Source organism: Brachypodium distachyon, chromosome 2 (assembly GCF_000005505.3).
Source record: "Brachypodium distachyon strain Bd21 chromosome 2, Brachypodium_distachyon_v3.0, whole genome shotgun sequence".
In the NCBI taxonomy this organism is placed as follows: domain Eukaryota; kingdom Viridiplantae; phylum Streptophyta; class Magnoliopsida; order Poales; family Poaceae; genus Brachypodium; species Brachypodium distachyon.
In genome coordinates this window covers 15,438,842-15,452,070 of record NC_016132.3, presented here as the reverse complement: position 1 = coordinate 15,452,070, position 13,229 = coordinate 15,438,842, and the positions used below count along the sequence as shown (strand labels likewise).

The 13,229-nt window shown below is 49.1% G+C and overlaps 2 protein-coding genes across 3 annotated transcripts; one reads left to right on the top strand and one right to left on the bottom strand.

Annotated features, from left to right (window-relative positions):
• The first annotated feature begins 3,913 nt into the window (after positions 1 to 3,913).
• On the top strand, positions 3,914 to 5,867 carry LOC100820995 (adenylate isopentenyltransferase). Its single transcript, XM_003565902.3, has one exon. It carries the CDS (start codon positions 4,277 to 4,279, stop codon positions 5,477 to 5,479), a length of 1,203 nt encoding a protein of 400 aa, XP_003565950.2. The 5' UTR covers positions 3,914 to 4,276; the 3' UTR covers positions 5,480 to 5,867.
• Positions 5,868 to 7,663: 1,796 nt separating this feature from the next.
• LOC100846803 (CRM-domain containing factor CFM3, chloroplastic/mitochondrial) lies at positions 7,664 to 13,051 on the bottom strand. 2 transcript variants are annotated; one of them, XM_010232759.3, is made up of 10 exons: positions 12,186 to 13,051; positions 11,541 to 12,018; positions 11,317 to 11,447; positions 10,097 to 10,441; positions 9,735 to 9,891; positions 9,361 to 9,653; positions 9,201 to 9,260; positions 8,573 to 8,659; positions 8,337 to 8,500; positions 7,664 to 8,148 (listed from the first exon to the last, which is right to left on the bottom strand). In XM_010232759.3, exons 1-9 carry the CDS (start codon positions 12,915 to 12,917, stop codon positions 8,435 to 8,437), a joined length of 2,349 nt encoding a protein of 782 aa, XP_010231061.1. In that variant the 5' UTR covers positions 12,918 to 13,051; the 3' UTR covers positions 7,664 to 8,148; positions 8,337 to 8,434. The 2 variants fall into 2 exon arrangements, with proteins under 2 accessions (XP_010231061.1, XP_003565949.1); XM_003565901.4 differs by having other exon boundaries at positions 7,664 to 8,131.
• Positions 13,052 to 13,229: the final 178 nt, after the last annotated feature.

Here is a 13,229-nt window from a genome sequence, read left to right as displayed (position 1 = left end):
AATATAAATGTATTTATGTGTAAAAATTGTTTAGATACATGTAATATTTTGACAAGTAATATGAATCCAAGGGAGTTCGTACAGGTGATTCGGTTCCACCGAATAGAATCGACCTAACAAGTTGGCCCGTATGAAGAAGGTGTACTTCTACTTTTGGCGAACCAAAAATAATGGGATCCCGTGATATATACACCTTGATCGACGCGTGCTTTTGGTGGCTCTTTTCCGTAGCATACATAAAAGGCAGCGCCACCGTGCATATATACCGTGCACCATATTCCGTTGCATGCCTATCACCACATATGTATCCTTCCTTGCCTTCCCCCCTCCGATCCAGCCTACATTCGTGATCGCATCATATCTCTGCTAGTACTAGAACTTTTGCATCATCAGATCCGGCGTAATAAGGGGCACTGATTTTGAAGGAATTTCTTGCAGAAACATTGTGCCAACATAGTTCAATTCCTGCACAAATGTACTAGGTTGCGAGAGCATTTGTGTTTACTCTTTTCCATGACGTAAAAACAACAACCAAGCAACGGAAATTAAGCTTTCTGTCTTCGACGACTAAAAAATATATACTGTTTTCGACTTTGTACCCTACGTCCCTGTCTGATCCACACTACTGGACCGTACGTCTTTCAAGTTGCAGCGCTTTTTGACCCTGGCTTTGGAGTTATTCGCTTGCACAGTTAGTCGCCCCTCCTTTTTCCTTCTATCTTCCCTCCTAGATCTCGATACCAAACTGGATGTTGCCAGTTTGGTTTCCAGCCAAGTCTCTGCGTGCTTTACGTCGCCCAATTGCAGGATTTATATGCCGATCGCGTGACAAGGTTAAGTTCAAAATGATGGTCTCTGATCGAGTGCATGGACGACCGATCGACGAGGTGTCAAACCGTCAATTCATGCATTTGGGCCAAAATTGTCAAATGTTCTCCGCGTAACGGATCCGGCCTCTCCTTTTTTTTGGCAAGTGGATGCGGCAGAATTTACTGCTGTCACGTCCAAAGGGTCAACATGCATACAGTCTCCAGCGTATCCGGTTTCACTTGCAACACGACGGTGATGCCTATCATGCATAGATTAAATTTCAGGTTTAATTTATGGTAACTTGAGTTCGTAGAAAACAACAGTTTTAGTGGTACACATAGCGACAGACTGATGATACATTTCGCGGCAGATGATACACCCATCTACAACGATGCTCCTTCGATGACAGCTATGTGGATGCGTGCGGTGATGTGTTTGGTTGTATGTATGCCGGCTACTCTGTGCTTCCATATTTTGCCTAAATATATGCCTAAAAAACGTTCAGATGTATGTAATACAAAGTCACTTTTAATATGGATGGAACGGAGGAAGCACATTTTAATATGGACGGGACGGAGGGAGTACATCGATAATATTCTCGTCGACGGGGATGGTCTGTGGCAACTTAATCTTTTCAGGATGTTATTGTTGTTATCTCTATGTTTTACTCGTTGAGGATCACATGCATGCTCCATTCCATTCAAAGTTCCATCAGGCCGTCTCTAAGTACAACTCGTCGTACTACGTTGGCTCTATCCTCTATGCACCGAAGACACATTTTTCTGTACTCATGAAACGAAACCAGCCACAGAACTAGTACGACTTCATGCGTGGGTGTGTGTGGAGGCGCTGCAAGGCTTGCCCGGGCCGGAGTGCCGGACACATGGATCGGTGCCGAGCCTCGGGAACCAACCCAACCCCACACGCGAAGAGCGGCCTGCGTCGGCGTGCGTGCTTCTGCTTCCGCTTCCGGGCGAACCAGCCAAAATTAAAGGACGGGGCAGGGCACCAACACGCGCGACTTGGATTGGAAACACCTGTTCCTTTCGGGCCGTCTTGTTTTCAGACTCTCATGAAAGTGCAGCAGGCCTAGTACTACCACGCTCGCCAGAACCCAGATCAGGAGCTACCCTAGTACTCCACCACCGGTAGGCTCAGAGCTCAGCTAATAGCCAGAGTCTAGCCAGTAGTACTAGGAGTAGTGACGGTAGGCAGTAGCATCCCAGAAGCAGAAGCACGACTAGTACTCGTAGCTGCTATGGGAACTAGGCCTGGAATTGGAGTTGGCCATGTGACCGTGCCCGGCCTCGGAGGAAACACAAGTCATGGGTGCAACAGCTATGCGTGAAACGAAGTACTCCTATACTGTACTCTGGACTAGCATCGGCTCATCGGAGAGTCCCCAAATTCTTCTTCTTCCACGTCCACGGCGCGTGCAGCAGGGCATGGGCCAGAGAGACGACGGCGTCAATGTAAAATGACGCTGGCGGAGCCTGGTTTCCTTTCCTTTCCACGCGCGCGCGCCAGTCAATGTGACCTGCCCCATGGAACGCACGGAATCCAAAGCTTCGTGAGCCAGCCAGCCAGCCTACTTTGGGTTTGGGATCTTCTGCCACAAGAAAGAAAACGCCCGATCGGGTAAAAAGATTTCAGATTTATTTTTCTTTGTCCATTCCTGCAGTCCTGCTTGTATTGGCTCTATTAATTGGTTGAAAGTTGCTATAGTATATTTTTAAATTTGTCTATTTTTATTTCATTTGAACCTTCAAATTATTAATTAGTTGGAATTTGCTATAGTATCTTTTTAAAGTTGTCTATTAAACCTTCAAATGTTGCAGTGTCCTTGTACAATCTAAGTACTAAATCACAGCGACACTTATTATGAATCGGAGTAAGTAGTGCATTTGGCATATCAAACATGGCTCAAATCAAACATACCATACTACTCCATGGAGTAGACGAAAGCAGCCGAAGATACTACGAAGGAGCAAAGAACAACCCCATGCCAGGCACAAGATTATTGGCATCAAAGATATGGTAAAAGAGCAGAGTGGCTGCATCAAATTTAAGTTTCATTGAAAGAACACTAACTTTTGTTCCACTCCCTCCATTCATAAATATAAAATGTTGCAACGTGCATGTTTATACAACGTGCATGTTTATTCAAAACAAAACATATCAATGTCTATGATTTTAAATAGGGTTTATTAAATCCGCCATGGCATATATCTTTATATATATATATATATATATATATATCTTTATAGTATACTTATTTGACATTTTACATATTTGTATTCTATATAATTTGATGAAAATTGAATAAGTTTGACATAAGATAAATATAGAACCCGGGTAGTACTAGTAGCTTTAGCAGGAAAATCCTGGTAATTGTTGCAACGCAACCCAAGTCCAAGGAGAAGAGGGCGGAACGGAACGGAACGGCCGTGCGGAAAGGCGGGAAAACGTGAGCAAGCTCTGCTGTAAACGCGCGGGAGAATGAATACCGAGCCGCCCCGGCCGGGGGGGAAAACGGCCACTTGTGGTTGTGGGCACCGAACAAAATCCCACGGGCCCCCGGAGCCGGAAGCGCACGGACCCGACACGGCGACACCAAGCCAAGAGGCACCTTGCGCCACTCCCGTGGCGATGCCTGACGCGCGCGCTCTGGCCGGACGCGCGCACGGCGCTGGTTTGCCGAATCCAACACCGCACGCAGATGCACGCACGAGCCAATTATAAGCTCACCGGGACAGCCGTGCGCCGGGAGCAAGTTAAACAACTCCGGCCGCCGGCCGCCGGGACATCGGCACGACCGCACGCGCGCCCTGGAATGTTCTTCTCAGTTCTCGCGCTCTTATTATTTTAACGACGGCCGTGCGCCCCTGTCACGAATCTGGGCCTGGCACGAGCACAGAAGCTGCCGCTGCAGATGGCTCCTCTAAAACGCACTCATCATGGATGGCCTATACTAATAAACCCAAGTTATTTTTGTTTAAGATCCCTCCGTGCTTACTGTCATGTCCATGGTTGTCACAACACACGACACATCCAAAGCACTGTTTGGCTTATTCCTGTCCCATCATTCATTCATTCCACTGCCCGCCTCCTTTGGCGCCGCCCGCGCGCCGTCCGGTATATATACTCCGTCCCGCCAGACTCCTGCCTGCCTGCGATGCAACCGAAATCTCCGGTCTCTGCCACAAAACCCAAGCAAAAACACGCATCAGGAGAGGGGCCAAAGCAAATTTACGCGGCAGAAAATCAAACACTAGTTGCGCGCAAAATCCAGAAACCTGAGGAGATAGAATAGCATCAACAGGAAGCGTTTTTGCGATTTTGCGGGGGCGGCCGTGCCAAAAGTGCAAAGACTGAGAGGAGGAAGGGGGGGAGGGGCGTATTAGGAAGAGACAAAACAGGGTCATAGGCGGCTTATCAGGATCGGGTTTGGGGGCCATTAGCTTACATGACCACCCTTGCCAACAGGATTAGCACACTGCTCCTGCGCTCCTCCCCTTCCTCCCCCAGTGCCGCGGCCTCCTCCGGTCCGTCGACCCGCTCATTGCGGATCCGGGGCCGCCGGTCGCCGGGAATGGCCAGGAGCGGCGGCGGCGCAGGATCTTGTCGGTGTTGTTCTTCTTCGTCTTCGTCTTCGTCTTCGGGCGGCGGCGGATGGATCATGGCGGCGGGGGAGGATGCCGCGGCCGCGCCAACGACGAGGCTGGTGGTGATCGTGGGCGCGACGGGCACGGGGAAGACGAAGCTGTCCATCGACGCGGCGCAGGCGGTGGGCGGCGAGGTGGTGAACGCCGACAAGATCCAGCTCTACGCCGGCCTCGACGTTACCACCAACAAGGTGCCCCCCGCCGACCGCCGCGGCGTGCCCCACCACCTCCTCGGCGCCCTCGGCCCCGAGAACGGCGCGCTCCCGCCGGCCGCCTTCCGCTCCCTCGCCGCCGCCGCCGCCGCCTCGATCGCCGCCAGGCGCCTCGTGCCCGTCGTCGCGGGCGGGTCCAACTCGCTCATCCACGCGCTCCTCGCCGACCGCTTCGACCCCGCCAGGGACGAGGATCCCTTCTCAGCCGCCGCCGCCACGGAGAACTACCGCCCGGGGCTCCGGTTCCCGTGCTGCCTGCTGTGGGTGGACGTGGAGGAGACGCTCCTGGACGAGTACCTGGACCGGCGCGTGGACGACATGGTGGGCGGCGGCATGGTGGAGGAGCTGAGGGAGTACTTCGCGACGACCACGGCCTCGGAGCGCGCCGCGCATGGCGCCGGGCTGGGCAAAGCCATCGGCATCCCGGAGCTGGGCGACTTCTTCGCGGGCCGCAAGAGCTTCCCGGACGCGGTCGACGAGATCAAGGCCAACACCCGGCGCCTGGCCGCGGCGCAGGTGCGCAAGATCCGGCGCATGGCGGACGCCTGGGGTTGGCCCGTGCGCCGCCTCGACGCCTCGGGCGCCGTCCGCGCGCGCCTCGCCGGGGCCGGCCACGCCGCAGAGTCCGCCGCCTGGGAGCGCGACGTCTGCGGGCCAGGCCTCGCCGCCATCCGCAGCTTCCTCGCCGCCGACCAGCCTTCTCGCGCCGCCATCACCAACGGCGTGGAAGATTCGCCGCCGCTGATGCTGCGGATGCCAAGGATGCAATGCTGCGATCCCATGGCCGTCTGAGAGCGAGACGATCCACCAAGAGGTAGTTGTCGCCACCGCTGCTGCTTTTGAGAAGGGTTGCAGAGCGAGGGGAAGGGGCTTTTGGGGTGGAGGAGGGTTTAGGCGGCCGCCGATTTTGGAGGGTCCCGGCGGCGCGCGGCCTGCCCGGTGGGGTCGGAGAAGAGAGAGATAGCCCTAGTGTAGAAAAGAGAGAAAAGACAAGAGCCCAGCCAGCTGTGTGCTTGTCAAGTTATTTATTACTCCAACAGTCCTACTGGAGGCAGACTAACCATGCTCTGTGTATTCTTTCCTTGACTAACCATGCTCTGTGAATTCGTTTCTGCTACTTGCTTTCCTAACTGCACCACTGTATCTGTATGCATTAGTAAGCACTAATCTATCCTATCCACTCCACTCTGTTCAAATTTTGAAATACATGCCGTGCCAGTTCGTCGTACAGTCCAGAAAGCTCCCAAAAGGCCGAAAAGGGGATTGTTAATTCGTACGGGGATCACCTGCTCCATTCCATCACATCCCAACCTGCTGCTGCTAGCGTTTGCATTGCATGATGAAGTGGCGATGCCTGCCAAGGTGGATGAATTCTTGGCTGGGAACTTGGGATGATTGGATGGAAAGCCAGGCAGGCGGGCAATGCAGAAGAAGTAAATAAAGTGGTCATGCTTAGCGTGTGAGTGCTGATTAGGGCCGGGGGAGAAGGGCTGTGCTGGACGTGTGGGGACAGTGGGGTTGGCGCCTGCCTGCCGGGTGTTGTTGCTGTTGCCAGCTAGGAAAACGAAACAAAAACCGTAGCCAGGTTTGAGGTTTCCTGCTACTTGTTCATGCCCCCGTTTCCCCGGTCTTCTCTGGAAGCCTGGACTGGACGGAGTAGTAATTTGTGACCTGGAGGAAGTTGTGTGCATGCACGACAGTCCCCGGTCCTGCTTGCACCGCGCGCCTTCAGAAGCCCGAAAGCAGAGAGCCCAATGGCGAAGGCATCCTAGGTCCTGACTTCGAGCGAGACCAATTCGTGCTTTTGTTGTTTTCAGCTTCATTTTTTTCATTCGTATTCCATGTTGCTTTTGGGCTTTTGGCCTTTGCCGCTTAGCGAGGAATCCAGTGCAAGTTTAGCGCAGCTTGCATGTTCCGCGGAGCAAACCATATGTAAACCTTGCATTACTGTTTACCTCCGCGATGCCAGGCTCACTCCCACTGTTCCACACTTCCACCACGAAGCTTTAGCCAAACTATGAGTTTTTATTTTATTTTAACATGCTCATATTTTCTAACTATATGCTAAAATACGTATACCAATCAACTATAACGAAATCACTCTCCGGTGCTCTTCCATCTCGTGCGGGACAATTTGCCAACAACATCTCCCTCATTTTCCTTTCCTATCCCCCCCCCCCCCCCCCCTCTATCTCCCCGAAACCCTTTCCTTCGTCTCACGTCGCCGCCACCTTGCCCCTTCTCCTCGCATCACCGCCGCCCCCTCTCCTCGCCTTTCCATTTATGTTCCTCCCTGATTCTACTCTCCCGTCTTCCGAACGATATGAACTTGAACTCTAGCCGCCATCCACTTCAACCGTCATCGGTGCTACGCCAACTCCATAAATTGCCCCTGGTGCCGCCGACTCCGTCAACCTGCGCCTTTCTCTTCCCTCATGTTCACCGCGCCGTGTGTCGCCTTGTTGGCCGCCACCGTCGCCGGATGCGGATGGCTGCCGCGAGAGGCCATGCGCCCTGCGTTAAGTTGGATGGAAGGTGTACTCTGCCAGTGAGTCGGGTGTGTGGTTCCTTCGAGCTCCCATGTTGCTCAGTTGTCAATGTACCGTTTCCTCCTAACCTCCCTCCTGTGACCATCTTAGTTTCTTACCATTCATCAAGTAAGAGTAGCAGAATGCACGCTCTAGGCGGACCTAATCAGTAATCACCCAGTGTCCTCCATGAACCATGGGATCATATGTTGTGCTCGATAGGGGTTACCAATTAACATGAGCTACAGCAGTAGAAACCAAGAGTTACCGGTGTCCAATGCACACTGCTAGCTGAACGTCCTCGGAGGAGGGAGTACGTGTCAGTGCCACGATGACTTCCGGTGCTCTTGCACACTTGCAGAAGGTGCTTAATTTGCTCAATCGCGTCTTCGTGGGGGCTCACCCAAGCTTCTCAATTCGATATGCACACGTTTAGAGACTTCTCTCATAGATGAAAAAGGATTGCACTGAGTTACCCAAGCTTTTGCATCCTACCAAGTGTGCAAGAGCACCGAAACAAATTGAACCGAACAACCATTCCTTGACTATCTGTTGATCTAAGTTACTCACTCCGTCCCATATTAATTGTTCACAACTTAATAGGGGATGGAGGGAGTAATTTATTCTGGTATATATATGGTTGCAGCAGGAAGGAGCGTATACCGTGATTCTGCCTCACCGATAGGTATACTCCTTCCGTCCAACAAATACAAAGGGGGGAGGACCATTTATGCCCAACCTACAGCTGACACTTCTTTTTTCTTTTTTTTTTGCGAGGAACCTACAGTTGACACTTCAACGGCAGATATCCAACAATCCTTTTGCCAAGAACAAATCAAAGGGAGTACAGCTCGGCATCACAACAGAGACGTAGATATACAAGGCAACATCGGACATCCTCTTGGTTCCTGGCTTCCTGCGCCACAGGTCAACCTTTCAACATTGCATTCAGATCGTAAAATGTTTATATAAAGGAAGAGAGACCACAATAAGAATTTAGAAGATGCAAGTTGTGCGAGGCTTTAAGAAAAATAAATGATCATGTTCAAGAAAGAAAAACCAAATGATCATGTTCGAGAAATAAAAATGACCTTGTAGAAACGAAATCTAAATGTGCTTACCAAGAACGTCCAATGGGCTTCAATATAATCTGTGGAGATTAACATCGCCTAGAATTTCATATAATTTCTTTTGCACACTAACTCTCAATCTCGGCACCTTAATCTTTATTATCATACTCTCTGTATTCATCTTCATCACTTGATTCATCAAAATCTTCTTGGTCCTGGACCCGTTAAAGATGTGATGAATTTATGCTATTTTAAAAACAGGAAGGATCAGTTCATAGAATGGATACCTCGTCATAGCTTGCGGAGGCTGCTGTATTGTCATCGCTTTCTGAATCTGAGCTATCCTCGTCTTCTTCATCGTAGTCCTCCATACCCTATTTTGTGTCATGTCACATCAAGAAATCATTAATCAACAAACCAGATGTTTTTAACCGAGTGTGCGTGCACATATCTGCCTCATTGATTCTAGTACCATGAATTTTATGTTCAGAAACCTTTTGAAACGCGCAAGCCCATCATCTAAGCAGAACATGGGTTCACGGTTCCCATGCCCCACTGTCCTTATAGAATTGAGCCAGAGTCTGCAAGTCCGCCTGACTGCTTATCTGCTATTGCCTTTGCTAACATAGTGACAAATAGTAGTAATGATCTATCCTTATACAATTCAAGAGCAAATTAATATCTTGAGGAAATTAAAGGATAGTTAGCCAGGTAGGGGCAGAGGGAGTAACTAAAATGCGTTTTTTATTACTCTGGTAATAAATTCGTGACATGCAAAAGAAGGCACACAATTTCAAATTCTGCTATCATTTGGCAGTATATATTTTTATACCCCCAAAAAAGAATGTTTAACTTTAAAGGATCATTTTCATGCACATATAATTGCTTTGCTGCATAATAAAAATTACAACATACCAAATCAAACTTCATCTGCTTCATATTGCTTTCCAATTGAGCTATATGCTGGCTGAGGGCCTGCATGACAAGTCATGAGTTTAAAGGAAATCAAGAGTATGCTAACTCTTCTCTGAGAACAGGAAGTAGAGCAACTCCATTTTTCTCATGGTGAACTAACCTCATGGCGTTGCATTGCAACTGCACGCTTCAATGCCTTAGCCTTTGTTAAAAGATTTCTAGGCCTTATGTTAATAGGCCTCCTATAATTCTTCCCACGGTAAAAAATAAGTGCATAACCCTTGGGAACTCTTTCAACTGCAACTAGTATACCACCACTCTCATACTCAAGAAGTCGTGCTGTCTCATTGACAAAGGCCAACGTCTTTTGCTTTGTTATCAGTTTGACAACTTCCCGGTGCTTCCAGTGCAAGTGCATATTTTCAATGACACCATCAAAGACACCACGGATTCCTAACATAAATAAGGAGAATAAACAAATCATTCAATATAAATTGTTGAGCACGTTCCAAGGCAATCGTTCATGAAACTTACCGACAGGTAAATACGCTTTCATTTTCAAACCAATTCTGCGGAAAACAGATCTTTCCTCGTCTGTAATCATTTCTCGATCATCGGATGGGTTTGCAAGGATCATAGAAGCTTCAATCTTTGATAATAACTTCCCTGCTCTATGTATTTTTGCCTGGGCCTGTATATTTAAAAATAAAACAAGAAAGGAGAAATAACCAAGTAAACATACTTAGAAAAGGTAGTAAATTCAACCTCATAACTGGAAGAGCAATACGGAAAAAACAAGTCAATACAATGATATGTGAAATGTTCCAATTTAATTGCAGCTCATTTTGTCTTCTGAAGCTACAGGTATCTAAGAATGACGTATATAAATTGCTTACAATGGAAAGCTTGTGTTCGAGTCTTCTGAAAATCTTTTCCTTTTCTAATCTAGAAGATGCTTCTTTCATTTCTTCTTGCTCCTTAGAAGTTACATCTCTTCCCCAACGGGCTTGTGCCTCCTGAAATTCAGCAAGTGTTCCCACGAGAGCATGCCCATCAAATCCGTCCTCCGGAGAGTGTGCAATGGGAGTGCATCTTCTCTGCTCTTCAACATTCTGGATATCTTTTGTCAGCTCCTCTCTTTCAGCCAAGGCAACTGCTACAGATTGTGGAAGGAAGTCTTTTCCACGATATATTACAATGAAATATTTATTTCGAAGAAGCAGGGTACCCCCTGTTAGTTTCTGAATGAACAAAATTGGAAGACATTAGCAAATGCATGAGGGCGAGCTTGTAGAAGTTAAATCGATTATAGTGCAACTGAAAGTGGGGACATACTTTTGGAACTCAATGCAAATAACATGGATTAAAAAAATGTAAAAGCGTACAAGTTCTCAACGGTGCTCTTATTGAAGCATGATGATATATTGTATATGATCCAGGAAGCAACATATACAGAATCCAGGAAAAAAGGAGGACTTTATTGTACAGAATCCAGGAAGCAAGTTGTATTCATACGTGCTGTTACTACTGTTTAATAATTCAGTAAGTGCTGGGCATGAGTTTATCTTTTTTAGATGTTGACTTGAGCTGAATTCTGTTTAATAATTGCACTTGTTGATGCCTTGGCAGTCTTTCAATGATATTCAGTTGGGGTTCAGCTTAGCTCTCTTTTCTCAAGCAAAGGGTTCAGGTTAGCTACTACTGCCTCCGTTTCAAATTAGTTGTACATATAGGCCTTACAAATTCTCTCAAAATACTTGCACATTTGGATCTCCAAACCTGATTAATCAATGTGCTCTTATTTTTCCTAGGGAAACAATTTTGCTATCATCCTATTGGATGAAGGGAGGTGTGGCTAAGTAGTGACTGAAGGAAGATTGAATGCATGATATAATAAATTGCTATGGGATTATGAAGAGGGAGATCAAGTGGTATTTGGTCCCATTGACTTGTTTTGCCTCTAAAAGATTGCATGCACAACCAAATTGAAATGGAGGGAGTAACTAAACAATATAGTCTGACAAGAACAAGATTTTCCAAGGTCCCTTGACATAACTTTTTGTAAAGTAGCCATGCCTGTCAATGGAAGGGAACAACAACATAATGGTATTCAAACCTTTATTTCGTCTGACATTAACTCATTATTTGTATTCTGGATTCCACGTTTGACGGCTATTTTCACCACCAAACTCTTCTCCCAGAGCTTAATAATAGCCGATGCCAAGCCTTGATGATTCCGGTTTCTCCCTTGAATGAAGATTAGGAAGCTATGAGCAGCTGTTTACTGCCACAGTAAAAGTTATGATGGGGAAATAACATTCGCACTATGAAAAGCAATACCTAGAGCAAAATGACATGGGAGGCTCCTCGCTAACTTCCGCAAATTAGTCAGCTCTGCGTTGGTAAGGCTTGTACGCATTCCAGTTGGAAGAAGTCTAAATGGTGCTTTATATCCTGGAATTGTTTGAGGCAGCAAGTCAGCATCCACAGGTAAAATTCCTGTTCCCCACCAATCCACAAAACGAGGACCCAGCTCATCTAGCATTTGATTGAACTCCAGCTCTTCTTCAGTCATGTCATCTGTATTGTGAATATTTAATCTGGATAAATTATCATGTTGAGCAGTCAAATCCTTCCCCTGATTATCATTCTCTGCAGGGCTCGAGGCATCTGGGATGAACAATGTATTATCTTCCCCTTTCCTTGTAGATGAGGTGCCATCCAACGTTTGAGATTTCGTAGGCCTTGTGTAATTGTTCCCTCGGTAAACAACCATAACACTCCCAGCCCTCCATATGATCAATCCTCCTGTACGCCGCTGATCAATAAACATAAACACCATGTAAGGAACCATTTCCCTTTTGACGAGCAATAGCTCCACATGAATCTCAAATATACCACAACAGCCCAACAAGTTCAATTGCCACAACCAATAACTAAACTGAACACTGCCAATGCCGCATTATTTGATGGCAGGGGCTATACCTCGACGAGCTCGTGGGCAGTCTTCATGTCGTTGGCGAGGTCCTCGTGGAACTTGAGCCGGACCAGCTCCGACTTCCGCCAGGCATCATGGATCTTCTCCGTGACGGCCTGCGTGACCCCGGCCTTGGGCACGGTGATGCGGTCTCGAAGAGTCATGCCCATGCCCCGCAGGCGCCGCAACTCGGCGTCGTCCATCGTGAGCTCCGCCAGCGAGGGCGCCTTGACCCTCTTCCTCTTGGCCCCACCCTCCTCCTCATCCATCCCGCCATCGGTGTCCTGATCTCGTTCCCAAGGGAGGACGGCCTGGTCGAAGCTGGAGGCGGCGAAGTGGCGGTCGGGGCGCGCCCAGCTGCGGTCGAGCAGGTCGCCGAGGCGCTCCTTGCCGTTGAGGGGAGTGGCGGCGGCGGAGGGCTCGTCGTCGTCGGTGCCGAGGCCGAGGTTGCGGAGGCGGTGCACGATGCGGTCGATGGAGGTGGTCGGCGTGGGACCCGGGGAGGGGGCGGGCGGGGGCGCCGAGGGGTCAGCGGGGGCCCACTTCTGCATCCATGGCGCGCCGCGGCTGGGGGCGGGAGGAGCGCGGTTTCCGCCGGACGAGGACGAGGCGGCGGCGGCGGCGGTGGAGGAGGAGGAGGCGGGGCGGGACGAGGAGAGGAGGCGGAGTGGGAGGAGGTGGAGGTGGGGGCGGGAGGAGAGGCGGAAGGAGTGGTGGATGGGGAGCTCGGATAGCGCCATGGAAATGGTGGCTGGTTGGTTGAATCGGGTGGGGGGTTTAGCGCGGTGGCGCCATGGATTGGGGTCAGAGCTTGTAGGGGCTTTTGGGCTCAGTTTGGTGGCGGATAAGGTGGAGAAGAGAAAGAGAAACAGGGACAGTGTGGGATATTTTTTAGCGGGTTTGGGCTTTCCGGTTTAAACGGGTGTGAGCAGAATGTCGGCAGGGCTGCACCTCTAGAGTCTAGAACTGAACCCTGCTTTTTCTGAAATGAACTGAGCAAAATACCTTCAATCGAAACAGGGCCTTAAGAAAATTTCCTATGGACAACTTTC

Coding starts and splice junctions, on each gene's coding strand:
- LOC100820995 (XM_003565902.3), top strand. CDS start 4,277: ATGACCACCCTTGCCAACAGGATTAGCACACTGCTCCTGCGCTCCTCC.
- LOC100846803 (XM_010232759.3), bottom strand. CDS start 12,917: ATGGCGCTATCCGAGCTCCCCATCCACCACTCCTTCCGCCTCTCCTCC. Junction 11,448..11,540: donor CCCATGTCATTTTGCTCTAG/GTATTGCTTTTC, acceptor TCTTCATTCAAG/GGAGAAACCGGAATCATCAA. Junction 9,654..9,734: donor GAAAGCGTATTTACCTGTCG/GTAAGTTTCATG, acceptor TATTTATGTTAG/GAATCCGTGGTGTCTTTGAT.